The 16236-nt window shown below is 34.7% G+C and overlaps 2 protein-coding genes across 2 annotated transcripts in view; one reads left to right on the forward strand and one right to left on the reverse strand.

The window, feature by feature from the left end:
• Window positions 1–105: 105 nt before the first annotated feature.
• LOC144966311 (survival motor neuron protein 1-like) lies at window positions 106–14325 on the reverse strand. Its single transcript, XM_078902548.1, has 8 exons — window positions 14061–14325; window positions 9938–10009; window positions 8997–9098; window positions 8448–8675; window positions 7714–7866; window positions 6725–6796; window positions 929–1054; window positions 106–326 (listed from the first exon to the last, which is right to left on the reverse strand). The coding sequence occupies exons 1-8, from the start codon at window positions 14091–14093 to the stop codon at window positions 276–278; spliced, it is 837 nt and encodes a 278-aa protein (XP_078758674.1). The 5' UTR covers window positions 14094–14325; the 3' UTR covers window positions 106–275.
• Window positions 14326–14603: 278 nt separating this feature from the next.
• The window catches only part of LOC144966312 (tetratricopeptide repeat protein 37-like), a 56891-nt gene continuing 55258 nt past the window's right edge, over window positions 14604–16236 (forward strand). The window contains exon 1 of the mRNA XM_078902549.1: window positions 14604–14817. Coding sequence (XP_078758675.1) covers window positions 14728–14817 — 90 coding nt within the window. The 5' untranslated portion in view covers window positions 14604–14727. The remainder of the gene's footprint in view (window positions 14818–16236) is intronic.

Genomic DNA, 16236 nt, shown 5'->3' on the forward strand with positions numbered 1-16236 from the left:
ACAAATGAGAAGTGATACAGTTTGTTCTACTATGCACTACTAGAACAAGACATGTTTTACACACAACACGCTCAATAAATTTTTAAATAAAAGAAACAAAATTGAGAAGCTTCTCCTGTATATTTAATAGGCTTGAAAGTGCATGAAAATATAGTAAATAATAAACGAAAGAAGTAAGTTTCATTTAATCAACGAAACAAATGATACTGCTGATATTTTTGCGTCGGGGCCAATCCAAATCAATCACTCTGTGAACAATAAAGGTGATCTACTTATCACCTGTGAGGGCCAGGGAACACACATGTGGATTTGCCACTTTTCAATCCCTAAAGATACAAAAAAGAAAGTAGAAAATCATAGGTGAATGGAATGTTCAGAAATAGTAGAAGGTTCTTTTATCTTTATTTTAAAATTTCATAAGGGTGTGTCACACTATTCTTTTCTCCTTTTTAAAAAAGACTTTAGTTTAAAATATAGATTAAGAGAAGGCAAATAATAGTTAAAGGTATATTTCATAATCAAGCAAATCACAATAGTTCATCATTTATTCATATTATAAATATTCAGACTTCCCCTTTATCTTTAATTTATCATCAGATATTTCAGAGGCTGAGTTAGATGTTTTATAGTAATCTGAATTTAGCAAAATCAGTGAGGGGTGGGGTAAAAATAAACCTGAAACAACAAATGAAATACGCTTTAGTGAGAAAACAGATAAATAAAAAATTAAGGCACATTGACACTATGCTAAAAATATATCAGTGCTCTTACTTCCAGTTGTCAAGAATTAGTTTCATAATGCATTATTAATTTTTGGAAATTTAAAATCAAACTTGTTCTCTAATTCTCTTACTATGAGACAGAATTTCTTTCAACTCACAAATTCTTCCTTCCTGTTTACACTAAAAGAACATACATGTAGAATTACCTGGTAATATCCTGTGTGGTATCCACTCATATACCACGATATTAACATACTGTACAGGGCCTCATTTTCCGTACTCTCATCCTGACTATTAAACATTGGGGGTGGGGGTGGTATTCCAGGGAACATCTGACAAAAATTTTCAAGATCAAAAATTAAAGCTGTTTGCACAAAATATTCACTTATTCCTCTATAAACATACAATGGATAAAAAACAAACAACAACTGGTGTTTGAATGAAAATAAAACTATGTAATAGTAATAGACATCAGTTTTAAAGTTTCCAAGAGAGTTTTTAAGAAGATAATTTCTTATCTTACAATTTAGTTGATGTAATGTAAGCAAATATTAGAGAGCAGGCGGTCAAAATGTTTTCTTTATTTTTAAGTCAGCTTTCTCTGGCAAACTTTACCATCCTTTTTTTCTTTCAAAGGGGTAATTTAAAAAATCCCCAACAGTAAGATACTTTACAAAAGACAAATCCGCTTGATGTTTTATGTTTTTTAAAATGTTTTTAAGGGTTTTACGGCGCTTGCAACATATTAAGGTCATATCAGCGCCAGTAAAAAGTTCTAGAATTACAATAAAACATCCAAGAAAAGGGAAGACAAAGGGGAATTGGTTCAAATAAGAAACAGGTGTAGTTGAAATCACTAAAAGTCTCATCCAGACACAAGCACAGGTCCCCACTAAGAGGAACACACTCAAATGTGAAAATGATTCAAATTCATAGAATACAGTCCATTTCACGTAACAAGTCAGTGGGTCAACAATATGATTTCTCATTTTATCTTTCTGAAATGATAAACTTTAAGCCTCGAACCAGAAGCCTGCAATCATCACGTGATACCACTCTATTATCTGTACCAAAAAGCAAGTTAAAATCTTTTGGTGATCGCTATTTTCAATACTAGTGCCCTAAACTCTGGAATACCCTACTGTAACCCATTAGAGAAATCAAGAAAATCTGCTTTAAAAATCCACTTTTTCAAAATTCATTTTACACAATGGCGACTGTAATGTTTGTAATTATTATATATAAGCAATATGTACTTTATTTCAATGTTTAATTTGACTACCTGTATTCGTAATGTAATTCATAATCTGTAAAGTGCTCAACAAGTGTCAGTTATTAATATTATAAAAAAGTCAGGAGACGTTGATCATGATCAATTTCATGCATCAAAGACATCACTTACAAATGAGAACTAGGAGACACTGGGTCACATAATATAATTTATAAAGTTTTATATATATCTGGTTTTCATCTTCTTTCTTATACATAGCTGCCATCTTTTCAAAAATAAAATAAGAAATCACTAAAAGTCTCATCCAGACACAAGCACAGGTCCCCACTAAGAGGAACACACTCAAATGTGAAAATGATTCAAATTCATAGAATACAGTCCATTTCACGTAACAAGTCAGTGGGTCAACAATATGATTTCTCATTTTATCTTTCTGAAATGATAAACTTTAAGCCTCGAACCAGAAGCCTGCAATCATCACGTGATACCACTCTATTATCTGTACCAAAAAGCAAGTTAAAATCTTTTGGTGATCGCTATTTTCAATACTAGTGCCCTAAACTCTGGAATACCCTACTGTAACCCATTAGAGAAATCAAGAAAATCTGCTTTAAAAATCCACTTTTTCAAAATTCATTTTACACAATGGCGACTGTAATGTTTGTAATTATTATATATAAGCAATATGTACTTTATTTCAATGTTTAATTTGACTACCTGTATTCGTAATGTAATTCATAATCTGTAAAGTGCTCAACAAGTGTCAGTTATTAATATTATAAAAAAGTCAGGAGACGTTGATCATGATCAATTTCATGCATCAAAGACATCACTTACAAATGAGAACTAGGAGACACTGGGTCACATAATATAATTTATAAAGTTTTATATATATCTGGTTTTCATCTTCTTTCTTATACATAGCTGCCATCTTTTCAAAAATAAAATAAGAAATCACTAAAGTCTCATCCAGACACAAGCACAGGTCCCCACTAAGAGGAACACACTCAAATGTGAAAATGATTCAAATTCATAGAATACAGTCCATTTCACGTAACAAGTCAGTGGGTCAACAATATGATTTCTCATTTTATCTTTCTGAAATGATAAACTTTAAGCCTCGAACCAGAAGCCTGCAATCATCACGTGATACCACTCTATTATCTGTACCAAAAAGCAAGTTAAAATCTTTTGGTGATCGCTATTTTCAATACTAGTGCCCTAAACTCTGAATACCCTACTGTAACCCATTAGAGAAATCAAGAAAATCTGCTTTAAAAATCCACTTTTTCAAAATTCATTTACACAATGGCGACTGTAATGTTTGTAATTATTATATATAAGCAATATGTACTTTATTTCAATGTTTAATTTGACTACCTGTATTCGTAATGTAATTCATAATCTGTAAAGTGCTCAACAAGTGTCAGTTATTAATATTATAAAAAAGTCAGGAGACGTTGATCATGATCAATTTCATGCATCAAAGACATCACTTACAAATGAGAACTAGGAGACACTGGTCACATAATATAATTTATAAAGTTTTATATATATCTGGTTTTCATCTTCTTTCTTATACATAGCTGCCATCTTTCAAAAATAAAATAAGAAATCACTAAAAGTCTCATCCAGACACAAGCACAGGTCCCCACTAAGAGGAACACACTCAAATGTGAAAATGATTCAAATTCATAGAATACAGTCCATTTCACGTAACAAGTCAGTGGTCAACAATATGATTTCTCATTTTATCTTTCTGAAATGATAAACTTTAAGCCTCGAACCAGAAGCCTGCAATCATCACGTGATACCACTCTATTATCTGTACCAAAAAGCAAGTTAAAATCTTTTGGTGATCGTATTTTCAATACTAGTGCCCTAACTCTGGAATACCTACTGTAACCCATTAGAGAAATCAAGAAAATCTGCTTTAAAAATCCACTTTTTCAAAATTCATTTTACACAATGGCGACTGTAATGTTTGTAATTATTATATATAAGCAATATGTACTTTATTTCAATGTTTAATTTGACTACCTGTATTCGTAATGTAATTCATAATCTGTAAAGTGCTCAACAAGTGTCAGTTATTAATATTATAAAAAGTCAGGAGACGTTGATCATGATCAATTTCATGCATCAAAGACATCACTTACAAATGAGAACTAGGAGACACTGGTCACATAATATAATTTATAAAGTTTATATATATATCTGGTTTTCATCTTCTTTCTTATACATAGCTGCCATCTTTTCAAAAATAAATAAGAAATCACTAAAAGTCTCATCCAGACACAAGCACAGGTCCCCACTAAGAGGAACACACTCAAATGTGAAAATGATTCAAATTCATAGAATACAGTCCATTTCACGTAACAAGTCAGTGGGTCAACAATATGATTTCTCATTTTATCTTTCTGAAATGATAAACTTTAAGCCTCGAACCAGAAGCCTGCAATCATCACGTGATACCACTCTATTATCTGTACCAAAAAGCAAGTTAAAATCTTTTGGTGATCGCTATTTTCAATACTAGTGCCCTAAACTCTGGAATACCCTACTGTAACCCATTAGAGAAATCAAGAAAATCTGCTTTAAAAATCCACTTTTTCAAAATTCATTTTACACAATGGCGACTGTAATGTTTGTAATTATTATATATAAGCAATATGTACTTTATTTCAATGTTTAATTTGACTACCTGTATTCGTAATGTAATTCATAATCTGTAAAGTGCTCAACAAGTGTCAGTTATTAATATTATAAAAAAGTCAGGAGACGTTGATCATGATCAATTTCATGCATCAAAGACATCACTTACAAATGAGAACTAGGAGACACTGGTCACATAATATAATTTATAAAGTTTTATATATATCTGGTTTTCATCTTCTTTCTTATACATAGCTGCCATCTTTTCAAAAATAAAATAAGAAATGCAAGAGGAGTTAGGTAAAAAAAAATAATCCAAAAAAACCCTTGAATTGTGCAAATTAGGGTTGGAAGCATGAAAATTACACATGTAGAATATGAAAAATCTATAATTTATGTTATAGAACCACTCTGAGCGATTAGAATTAGTTGAGATACAAGCTTTTTAAGAAAAAATGGAAAAGTTTGAAATGGACGACAAATATTTAGTTCATTCCTATTGTGTAAACATTAAAAAAAAAAAAAAAGGTGACCCAAGATTGTTTTATGTCATCCTTGGATTCCCATTGGCAACTATTTTTAGCATCAAACCGAATGTTTTCCTTTCACTAAACTTTCGATTCACAAACTATCCAAATTGTTTAATCGTCAATTTTGCTAATTTTGAGGGACGTCTACCATGCAAAATTCTATAATAAGAGATTTTGCAAGTATATTCAACTGTACTAATAAATATAGGCAGACAGACAGACAAACAGACTCACAGCGCGATATATGTCGGCAACCGATGTTGATACAAACAGTGCTCCATCTCCCCACTCCTAATTATTTATTTTTTTTCTCCAAAAATACTGCAATAATCATTTTACGTCTTTTATAGCCTATTTTGGTCAGACTTGATGCCAGTTGGGGTTTAAGATAGTTTAGTTGCTAGAGCACTTGCTTCACAATCAGAGGGACATAGATCAATCCCAGGTGCAGTCGAAATACTTTTCCTGACCTCCCAGTCTCTCTGCAGTGATTGGGTAGCTCAGACTGTTATATCTGGTGGAAAGTACTTTATGATAGACTAGTGTCTATGAAAAGGGTAGCAAGCAACTGCTATTGTCAGTTTCACGCTATAGAAACCGGGACAATCTCAGGCTCCATGCACTGAATGTCTCTGACTATTACTAAATGATGATAGTATGGAGTTGGCACACCGATAACATTGTATTAGCATGATATGATCATCATCACCATTATCATCAAGCATTATGATGCAGTATCGTGTCAAGCTATTTACATTACATTATTGACCGCATGGTGATGGGAGCATATTCTATCTGTACTTTTGTGTCCCTATGTAATGTACTGCACACAAATTGCCTGCTCGTTCAGGTATAATTGAGCGTTCTGTTAAAAGCAACCGCGACGGTTCTACCTGTTGCTGTCTAAAAATTACCCTGTACTGTTGGCTTTAATTTTCCGGTATGAAAAGGTCTTATGTGTCTTGCTGGTGAACCATTGTGCAATTAATGCAGTGTTATAAAACTGCAGCATTACTTGTGTATTCAATATGAAATTCTCACCAATTCATGATTGAATTTGATGGGTCTCTAAAAGAAATAAAAAAAGCAGAGATAGAGAGAGAGAGAGAGAGAGAGAGAGTGAGAGGTGGAAGATTATTACATGTGACTAAAAAGGAATGCATCTGCATGTTTCCAGACACGATTACAATGGCAAAAAGAACAGCTCGCAGGGACTGATAGGACACGTTTTTAGTATGTCAACTAGAAAACACCATGCTAATGTCTCATTCTTCCTTCAACCACCCAGGTATTCAGACGCTACAATTCTTACTGCATTTAGTTTTATGTTTTCCACGTTCCTTTAGCTGATGAAGGGTTTGTACCCGAAACACCCATTGTCTGTACTGTTCCCACCCGAAACCATCTGTTAACTACTGTAAATGGTTAACAAAGTATTTAATTTTATAGAACGCATATTGTATTACCGTGGTCATTTTTGCCTTGGATAAGGAATGCTATATAGGGAAAAACAAAAGTGCTAAAAGCAGATGTCATTTATATAGGTCTTAGCTATCCGTTTGCTAGAAAATTTCTATGACACCTACCGGAGGAAATGATGGAGATGGTCCAAAGCCTGAGGTTGGAAAATTTGGTGGAGGAGGAAAACTAGGGTAATGCTGAAAAAAATAAAAATAAAATAAAACAATCAACATTATGAAACAGTGTATGGAGTAAATACTTACATTCTTATAAAAACGAAAAAAAACCCCCCAACAAAACAGAACAAACAAAAATAAGGTCCAAGGATCAAGACCTGTTCTGAGCGGCACATAGTTGAGTCCTTAGAAAAGGCTCTATACTCCCATTCTCTCACCGTATTGGTGGGGTGTACCTGGCCATTTACAGCATTGCCTCTGTCAGAAAAAAAATGTAACATCGGCTAAACAGCATCATGTCTTGTCTTACATGTTTAGTGTTGCTGTTGGTTAGGGGGCCCTTGTAAAGTGCTTTGAGCATGTTTAGTGGATATTGCACCATACAAATGCTCTATTACTACCTTTTGTTGAATGAGAACTTGGTATGGCAACAAGGGATAACTAATGATTCACGATGAAAAAGTTTATTTGTTTTTTTTTGTACAGTATGTTTTTTGGGGGTTATTCTCTCAGTACAAACAATACCTGCCGCACCCAGCTGTAATTACCATTTCACTCATGTCTACCAACCTGCTCCCTCACCTTTCACCTATAAAAATTCTACACACAGTTGAATAGCATCATGCTACAAGAAACACTTATACTTATATGTGATTAAGATAAGGAAAACAAATGATAGAATGCGAGCGAATGAGACTTTACAAGCTAAGATGATTGTTGAATGCATATTTATTTACAAGAAAACATAGGGCCAAGAAATCGAGATGTCTGAATACCCCAATAGTTGTGACCTCCTTGAATCTGGTGAGATGAGAACGTAGAACGATGCATATTAATATCACAAAAAGGATTTAAAATTTGATAGCCCAACTATCTTGATTGTATCATATTTTATGTCATTTGTTATTGGTCTACCATCAATATGAAAGAATGCTTACATTGCCTGATGGTGGAGGTGGAGGGACTGCAAAATTGTTCCAGTTCCATGAAGGGGCACTATTTTTTGATGACTGCCCTCCAACAAAAGTTCCTCTATTTGATCTTCGCCTGCTTGGCTGCTTATCTTTGGGCACATCACTTGTACTTTCAACCTATTGCACAATGATACAGGAAGCAACAAAAACACGATTAACCATTAAGAACAAAATGTCAGCTTTAAAAGATTCTCAAGCAAACAGGAATAAACAATGAAATTGTAGGATGAACAAAAGATATAAGAAAATAAAAAAGAGGATTATTGTGACTCACCAATACACCGAAACATTACAATGTTTCTACCCTTGGCCTCCCTCAGGGGATAGATAAAACTTGCAAAAAGTGTGATCCACAGTGTCAAAATCGTATTACCTCTGAATGAAGTTGGGGTAGGGGCAATTTATTGGTGGCTTGGGCCATGGACTTGGAGACTTAGTGTGTGTGTGTGTGTGTGAGAGAGAGAGAGAGAGAGAGAGAGAGAGAGAGAGAGAGAGAGAGAGAGAGAGAGAGAGAGAGAAAGAAAGAGAGAGAGAGAGAGAGAGAGAGAAAGAAAGAGAGAGCTCATTAATTTATCCCATATTCAACTGATATAACTATGTTTCTGAGAGAAAAAGATTTTGTTCCCTTATAAAACTTGTTAAAATAAAATTTAAAAATTCAACGAATTATTTTTTAAAAAGTCATCAATTCTACTAACCTCACTTGCTGTGTCAGTTTTATGATCTTGTGAAGATGGGTCACTCAGAGGAGGTATTAATGAATCCAACATCTGTTCCTCTTCGTTCCCATAGCCTACATACTTCACCACACATGTCCCCTCATTATCATCCACTGATAAGATTTGAGCTGAATAGATTTGACCATCCTCTGAGAACTCAGCTTGACAAAAGTCACCCACTGACCAACCTTGAGTAGACTTTGGTTTCTGAGGGAAAATAACATTTTAGCCATTGACTAATCTGTTGCAGTCTTACTTAATATTGGGAAAAGGGGAAACAAACCTCAATATTCGTTTTTAAAATTTTAAAAATTCAATGATACATATATACATATCAACCTGAAAAACTATTTAGTTATAGCAACAAAATATTGTGGACAAAGAATCAGAGAAGAGTTTTTTAAACAAAGCGTTTGTTAAGAAAAAACATGTTCTGATTGGCTTCAAAAATTACAATCATTAAATGTTCTCAGATTATCATTTTCTAGTTAATTCAGTAAATTATTATAGAGAAATTAAAATCCTCACAGTAAGTTTCTTTTTCTTTGGCTTTTGTTTGCTTTTCTTCTTTTTCTTTGAAGTTGTACTATTTGACATGGAATATTCAGGGTGTTGAGCAGCTAATTTTGCCTGGAAGGAAAAAAGAAAAGAAAAGAAATATATTCATATAGATTCTTGTCACACACACACACACATATATATATATACATAGTTGGAGGACAGGAGGAGCAGAAGGGGGGGGGGGGGGGGGGGGGTTAAAGGGAGTGATAAAGTGTTTGTGTGTGCATCTTAGCACTCTAGGAAATGGTATTAAAATAAGTAGTCACTTGTGATGCGGAACATGAAAGTGCAATCTGTGTCTCACAGAAAAACAAGAAAGACAAAGTTCTGTTACATTCAGATACACTCCACTGCCCCCTAAACTACTATTATCTAAAAAAAAAAAATTATCTCTTTCCACTTCTACCATCCAGTGATCTTTAAAATAAAATCAACAGATATCTGTAAACCATCTTATGTTAGTCATTCTAAATGCTTAGTCACTGCGTCACAAGGTTATAGTAGACCAGAGATAGTGTTGGAACTGAAAAAAGATAACCCTGTAATCTTATATAATGTGAAGCAGGTTTAAGTTTAGCAATCTAAACTGGCATGACTTTATTATTGGCTCTTCAATCGTGAAAGCAAAATTTGGCATATAATACAGTGGAAATTTAATTCTTAGTGCAATTACGGTTATTTCTCCTTCACCTTCATGTATTTTTGAAACAAATGAGCAACAACGAACCTATCAAATTTTAACATCCCACGGAATCCTTAATATATAGCAAGAGTACATGACGGTTTGTTGATCAACATTACTGAGAGTAAGAGTAAATGAACATTTTGTACCAGTAAAAATAATATCGAAACTATCTGAACACAACAATTTCTTCATTTCCAAACAATGAAGTAAAAAAAAAAAATACCTTCATTGCAGATACTGCATTGTCATAAGCTTTGATCAGCAATGTATCATCCCATGCATCTGAGTCTCCATCCTGTAAGATATATAACAAAAAATAGAATATAACTTCTAAATATCCTAACCCAAGATACTAACACTAACAATAAATTAAGAAATAACTAAATATAGAACTATGTTTTAAAACATACAAATATTACATCAAAAATCTGAACTTCCTGATCTACATAAAAATAAAGATATCTCCCTAAGAAAACCAGAAACATCCATCTCATCCTAGCAAAAGATCCCAAACAGGGTTCGCATTGTCTCATTTCAGAACGTATGGCACATGAGGTATGTTTCAAAATTAAGTGTCCTGTCAGGCTGTTCTCATATAATATTATAAATAACCTTGTATTTGGTATCAAATGAAACTTTATTCAATTACCAATTTAACATAAGAACCATTAACTTCCACACAATTCTGCATTTGGTGTACCCAAAGGTCAAAGATGGTGACCAATGGCTGTTTGTCCAAAGACATGGTTGCATCCGCTTATGAGCAGGCTTGACCTTGGAGATGGCTGAAAAACACTCTTAGAACTACAGCACACCAACTACTGTGCACTGCTGTCAGAATGTATTGAAAATTGAAATAGACATTCCAAACAATGAGAACAATTGACACAAGCAATAGATGATAGTTGATGAACACATATCGGAGCATGGGAACGCAAAAGGGAAGCGAGAATATTCATCAACAACTGTTATAGCAGATACCAATTTTTGAACGCTGACGGCAAAGGACCCTTGAAATCCACACTCAAACGCTCGAATGGTTGAGTTGCTTTGACCATTTTGGGGTTCTGCGGTTTGTAGAACGACAAACCTTACAGATGTAGCAGATTGTTCGTATTTTATCCACGGAATAGGGGAGATTCACACAAAATGGTTCATTCTTGCAATTCCAGGGTAGCAGAGTGAGTCGTGAAGGCTTTTTAAAGTTTCTAAATCTGAACCAGTAGATGAGCAGAACTCCCTTGAAAATGCGTCAGCCGCTACATTGCCTTTTCCAGGTTGATACACAATGTCATAACTCTAGCTTGACAGTTCAATCCTCCATCTTTGGATTTTGTCATTCTTCACATTTCCTTTTGCAGAATTTCCGTACATAAAGGCAACGCTTTTCTGATCTGTCACAAGTTTGAAATGCTTCCCAAGAAGATAGTGCCTCCACAAAAACGTAAGCCTCTTTTTCAACAGAAGAATGCTTCTTTTCCCTGTGGTTCAAAGTTCTTGAAAAGAAACCACAGGATGTCCACCTTGATTTAGTGTTGTTGCGATTGCAATTTCAGAAGCGTCAGTTTCTACAATTAGAGGAGCGTTGTGGTAATTGTCACGACAGCAGCGTTTTCAATCTCCTTTTTCAAAAGATCAAACGAGTCCTTGGCCTTTCCTGACAATGGAAATGTGGTATTTTGGACCAGTGGGTGTATTTTATTATAGAAATGAGGCATCCAGGATGAGCAGTATGCAAACATTCCAATCACTCTCTGTTAAGATTTGATATTGTGAGGATCTGAAAGTTCTCTCAGTGGCTGTAATCGGTCAGTGTCTGGCTGAATGCAACCTTTGGACAATTGAAATCCAAGAAACTTGATTTGTCTAACAGACGGGATAGTCTTACTTTCATTGAATGTTATTTTATGTTCTTTGGCACACCTGAGAAATTTCACAAGGTTTTCATCATGCTCTTGTTGATTTCTGCCACAAATTGTCACATTGTCTAAGTAAGCAAATGTGTCACTCAGTTTCTCATCTCGAATAATGGAATCAATGATACGCTGAAAGCAAGCCACTCCGTTCGTGACTCCAAAGGGAATTCGCTTGAATTGGTAGGGATTTCCACTGGCCTCAAAAGCCTTTTACTGGGATCTGGTGGTAAGCACTTTGCAAATCGAGGGTGCTATAGACACAGTAGTTTGAAATTGTTTCAATCATTTCATTAATGTTTGGAAGTGGATATGCATCGAGTAGAGTAAAGCGATCGATGGTCTGACTATACTCCACAACCATGCCTTTCTTGTGTCGCTCGTTAGTTGTCACCAATACCTGCGCTCGCCATGGAGAATCAGATGGTTCGATCACATCCTCGTCAAGAAGTTTCTGAACCTCAGAGTCAATGAATTGCTTGTCTGGTAATGAAAATCGTCTAGATTTTGTTGCAATAGGTCTGACTTTTGGAAGAAGATTCTTGAAAAGAGAAACAGGTTCAATTTTTGCAGCACTGGGACTACAAACGGAGAAAGTAGGCTTTGAACCTTTGAAATATTTGAACTCCATCATGCTGTTCAAGAAATTCATGACCTAAAATCAAGTCCGAACACAACCCTGACAGGATGGAAAATTTCACACTCTCATAGAAACGTCCCTAGTATTCCAAAGAGACAAAACAATGACCCTTGGTTGTACTGAAAAGATTAGTAGACGACACGGAGCTTTCTTTCTTTGATCTGAAAATCTTCAATTGGAGACTTTGTACGACCTCTGTTGAAATGAAACTCTTGGAGCTTCCAGTGTCTATCAACGCTTTAACGGGCTTGTTAAACAATTTCACGTCAATAACAGCTCAGTGAAGGATCGAGCCTGTTCATTGTCACAGTAAAGGTTGTTCACAATTATCTTATTAAATTTTATTTTATTAAGAACTGAATTCATCTCACTCCAGTTATATTTCGGTAGGCTTAGATAAACTTTACCTTCTAATATTAGATCGTCTTTCCTTTTATAGCCTTCCCTCGAATTAATTTCTAATTAGTGAATACTTTTCATTCTACATTCTGTCACGTAGCCACTTATTATAAAAGCTGATAGGTCTAACATTCGACACTCACTTTCTCTCCACAATCTATGCCGGACGGCCAGTCGCTCTATTCCTATATATATACTGGAAGATTTTTATCTTTTGGGACTTTGTAGATATTATATCTACACCATTAAGACGCCGGAGCTTTTAACTTTGATTGTATAATCTTCAAGGATCAAACCCAAGCCCGCTGTCAAAGGACTACACAATAACTTCTTACCAATTGCCTGGAAGTGGAATTTTACGAGTCCGATCCTGTTATCAGAGGAATAGATCATCCAAGCCCATCAACTGCCTGGAAACGTAAACTTATGAACCTGACATATTATCATAAGTTACGCAAAATATTCATATCTCTATTTGTAACTGCCACGATCACTGTTTATCTCTTTTAATTAAATTTCATCATTATTTTTATTTCATTGTAAACAAATCGTTAATTGTTTTTCATTTATAGTAACTAGTAAATTCTGGGGCCTCATTCTACATATATCTTTATGCATAGTCGAGTAGCTCTTTACTCACTTGAGACCATGACATTCATAAGCGGCCATAAGTTCGATTGTCTTATTCTCGAGGAGTCGCTGCCTGATCTGGTTAGAGGAGAGGCCACAAATGAAGGTATCTCGGATGAAGTCATCCCTGTTCTTAACAGCAGGGACAGCTTTAAAATCACATTCTTTGGCAAGTCTCTTCAACTTTTGAAGGAACTGATCGAGGGATTGACCTGGTTCTTGCTTTGTAGTAGCCAAGAAGTGTCTCGCGAATATTTCGTTCTTTGGTTTCACGTATCCGTATATGTTCTTCAGATCGTCAACAGCTGAATCGAATGTAGTACAATCGGCAATATGTTCGTAGACGACAAGATCGACGAAATTGACTAGCAGATTGAGTTTGTTGTCAGTCGCCTGTTCGGGTAACGAAGAGAGAAAGATATTGAATGTACAGAGCCAGTGATTCCATTGCTTTGATGCATCAGGCGTATTGGGTTCAGCTAAATGTTGAATAAATTGTTGCGAAGCTAGAAAGTAGCTCGAATGATTGCCATGCAAAATATAGGCTTTATTCGACATTTATTAAATTAAATCCACATGCCACATGATTATGATCTGGACAGAAATGAAACACAAAGAGTTAGACAATACAGTACAGACACAGATCAATTACAAACATAAAGTGACAAAATAGAACTATCTCTAAACAGTAAATAATATCATGACAAAATACTAATTGAAAGATATACTGCACTGCAGACTGCAGCTACGGAGATACTACACACCTCATCACGTTGATAAAGGACTTCGCTAGCCATTTTCCTTCGGAAATGTTGGCCCACTGGTTTGGTTAATCCACAATTAAAAATCAACAGATGAAATCGGTTGGTAAGTAGGTTTTGGTGCACTGACTTCACATGTACTTTTTTTTTTTTCACTGACTTCACATGTACGACGGTAATGCGTTTCCTTATCGATATTGATATAAAAGTTGGTGAGAAATGAGAAACTGATGAACCTGAAAAATAAAACTGTGTCTTGTAACAGTTTTCCTACAGTTTTACGAAAAGACACCTTGTACTTAAAAAGTACACTACTTATCTTTGTCTCTGTACTCGGGCCCATTCAAGTTTCTTCTATAATCGCAAGAAGGAGAATAATTATCAAAATATATCACAAATATCTCTATAAATATTTTCAAATAACTGTACATACAACTATACCATTCCATCATACTAGGTAGCCATTATTTCGTGCATGAAAATTTACAATCGACTCATACTACCAATTTAATATACCGCCGCGCAACATATTATACTGCAAGAGCTGTTGCCTGTTGCTGAGCTTCTAGTTAAAAGCAAGTTCGGAGAAAAATGAACAAATCGTAAACTACTACACTGTAAACTTTCCCAGTTTCCAGTGTAGGGTCAGGGTTTGTTTTACCTATTAGACATGGATGCTAAAGAAGTTAAATCGCTTCTCAAAGATGCAAGAGAAGCAATTCGGATCAAAGACTTTGATGGTGCATTTGCTCACTGCAAGGTAGTTTTTATCGGTTTTCAGTTGGATAGTGAAGTGATGATAGTGATAGTGATTGTGATTGGTACTTTGATAAAAATTTCAAACTCAAAATATCTTGATTTGACTCAGGGGGATGGGACTTGAAAAAAACATAAAATTTGATACCTTATTTGTTTATCTACGACCTACGGTTTCAGAGTTATTTATATTTTTCTACTGAAATTTTTTGTCACTTTTACAGAGAGAATCTGTGATCTCACCGCTGCCTCAAAACCAGCACCTCGCGGCGATCGGGAAATTTTGAGTCTTGCAGTCAACATGGCCGACTTATTGTTTTCAGTAATTTTGTTTCAATTAAAAAAATAAATGGCAAGTGTTAGATATCATTTTAAAGGTCAGAAAATAAGCTTTATTTTCATATAAGTCATTTTCATGTATGGAAAGTATTGAAAAAATTAAAGATAAATGAAAATGGAAAAAAATATGAGGTTTTTGTCCTAAAAAGTGGGGTTGGTGGCGGGAAAAAAAAAAATGAGCGAGTGTATCAATTTTGATGAAATTTGGCAGATATTCTTCAATTAATTGTATATCGATGTATGAAGTATAATTAAAATGTATCCATAATTTAAAAAGTTCATATAATTCAAAAATTTATAAATTTTTATTACATAAGCTTTCTGAGAAATACAATCAGGACTTAAGAATGAAATACACCGTTAGAAAGCTTGTGCCCTTTATAATGATACCAAAATTAGTCACGTAGGTTCACAAATAACGCCATGGTGACCAACACAGTAAAGGGTTAAAAATAAAGTTCCAATAAAAACGAGATTCACCACAGTGAGCCTATCGGCGGCCACTGGACTGGAGTTATCAAAGTGCCTAGTGATGATAGCAGTAGCAGTCATTCATAAGTATCAGTATCATAGTGAGTGATAGTGATAGGTCTAGTGATGATTGATATGTGAGGCCCCATGCCCATATCCGCAAAGTACAACTGAACAACAATCTTTACTTTACACATTTTTTATATGGCAGATTTTCTCAATAAATTGTAATACCCCCGAAACGAGTGTCTGTCCCCTCAACTCATACTCATACTCATCATACGCCACTGGCTGAAGTTCCACATACAGGCGCCACTTCAATGACTAATAATACTAATAGTAATAGTAAACGAAGTGCTTATTCGCAGTTAGTACTGTGAATAGTGATTTTCACGGTAACACAAATCAGCATCTATTATTAAGAACAATTTATTCACTAAGATAATCTTTTGCAAATTTCTAAAAGGTTTGTTGACTTTGAAAATATATACAGTAAAATTACTTTAAACCGAAAGAAGCTAAACCGAAAAATACCTTAAACCGCAAAGAATTTAATAAATTGTACTAGTTTCTTCATTATCTTTGTACTAATTCTTACGATGAACCGAAATAC

The sequence above is a fragment of the Berghia stephanieae genome, chromosome 2 (genome assembly GCF_034508935.2).
Source record: "Berghia stephanieae isolate SIO BIC M18660-M18661 chromosome 2, UCSD_Bste_1.3, whole genome shotgun sequence".
NCBI lineage: Eukaryota > Metazoa > Mollusca > Gastropoda > Nudibranchia > Aeolidiidae > Berghia > Berghia stephanieae.